The sequence below is a fragment of the Penaeus monodon genome, chromosome 22 (genome assembly GCF_015228065.2).
Source record: "Penaeus monodon isolate SGIC_2016 chromosome 22, NSTDA_Pmon_1, whole genome shotgun sequence".
NCBI lineage: Eukaryota > Metazoa > Arthropoda > Malacostraca > Decapoda > Penaeidae > Penaeus > Penaeus monodon.
In genome coordinates, this window is record NC_051407.1 from 10,448,853 (window position 1) to 10,449,930 (window position 1,078).

General features: G+C 36.0%; 1 protein-coding gene across 1 annotated transcript in view; it reads right to left on the reverse strand.

The window, feature by feature from the left end:
• The window catches only part of LOC119586932, a 4,164-nt gene extending 3,375 nt beyond the window's left edge, over positions 1-789 (reverse strand). The window contains exon 1 of the mRNA XM_037935664.1: positions 687-789. Coding sequence (XP_037791592.1) covers positions 687-694 — 8 coding nt within the window. The 5' untranslated portion in view covers positions 695-789. The remainder of the gene's footprint in view (positions 1-686) is intronic.
• Between the last annotated feature and the right edge of the window lie 289 nt (positions 790-1,078).

Here is a 1,078-nt window from a genome sequence, read left to right on the forward strand (position 1 = left end):
TTTTCCCACTCTATACCTCCTTTTGTTAATTAAATAATGTAAAGGCATTCTGACATATTACTCCATAAAGCAATCTTAACTCTTTTAGCTAAGTGCCCAATAAAATGCCATTTAATTCAAAATATGGTCTGTCCACTTTGTTAGTAACAATGTTACTAGTCTTAGAAATAAATGAGTAAAACAAGATTCCATATCATAACAAATCACTGCTTTTAAAGAACTAGATTCTCCCTAAAGCTTTTTTTATGTCACAAGTGATATAATATATGTAATAGTATATCAAACAACTTGTGGCAAACAGAAGAATGTTTGTTATGAAATTTGCCTTACACAATAATCCATGTCATATATTGGTCAAGTGATATGACAAGTGAAATATTCCACTTTACTCTGCTTGATAGCATGACAGTTAATAATTATAACGAATAGAACAGCGTAATAAATGAAACATCACTCAACTCACTGTTTCATGAAATTCAGGTTTAGTAACAAAAATACTGGCTAAACAAACTTCTAACGCATAAATCACGTCCTCTGGAAGATTAATACACTAAAATCTACCAGTATTATACACCACAGTGAATACATAACACCCATTTTCAATACGCAACACTAAATAATACTTAAACAAATGACTGCCTTACGTTCTGAGACACACCCCTTGTAAGTGAAATGAGTAAGCGTACCTTATCATGCCTTGGCACGGGTCCAGAAGGTTTGAACAGGTACAGGTAGCTTTGAGTGGCCACACAAGTAGCCTCGGGTCATGTTTTGATGATCAGCTGATTATGCGTTCACAGTTGATGGCTAGAGTGGATGCAGGAAAGTGGGAATGGCGGCTATTTTGAATGCTTTTCGGTTGGGATGTAGTGCAGACAATAGAGACTGAGGTGAACTTCTCCGTCATTCACTTTTTCTATCTGCCTGCTTGTCTGTATTTTATACCTGGTTTTCCTCTTCTGTGAAAGTGAGAGAAAGACACAAGAAATGTCCGTTTTTAAGTTGACAATAAAAAACTCGAAAGTGTGCCGGGAACTTGCGCATTTTTCGCAGGTGACAGAGAGGAAAAGTTATCCAA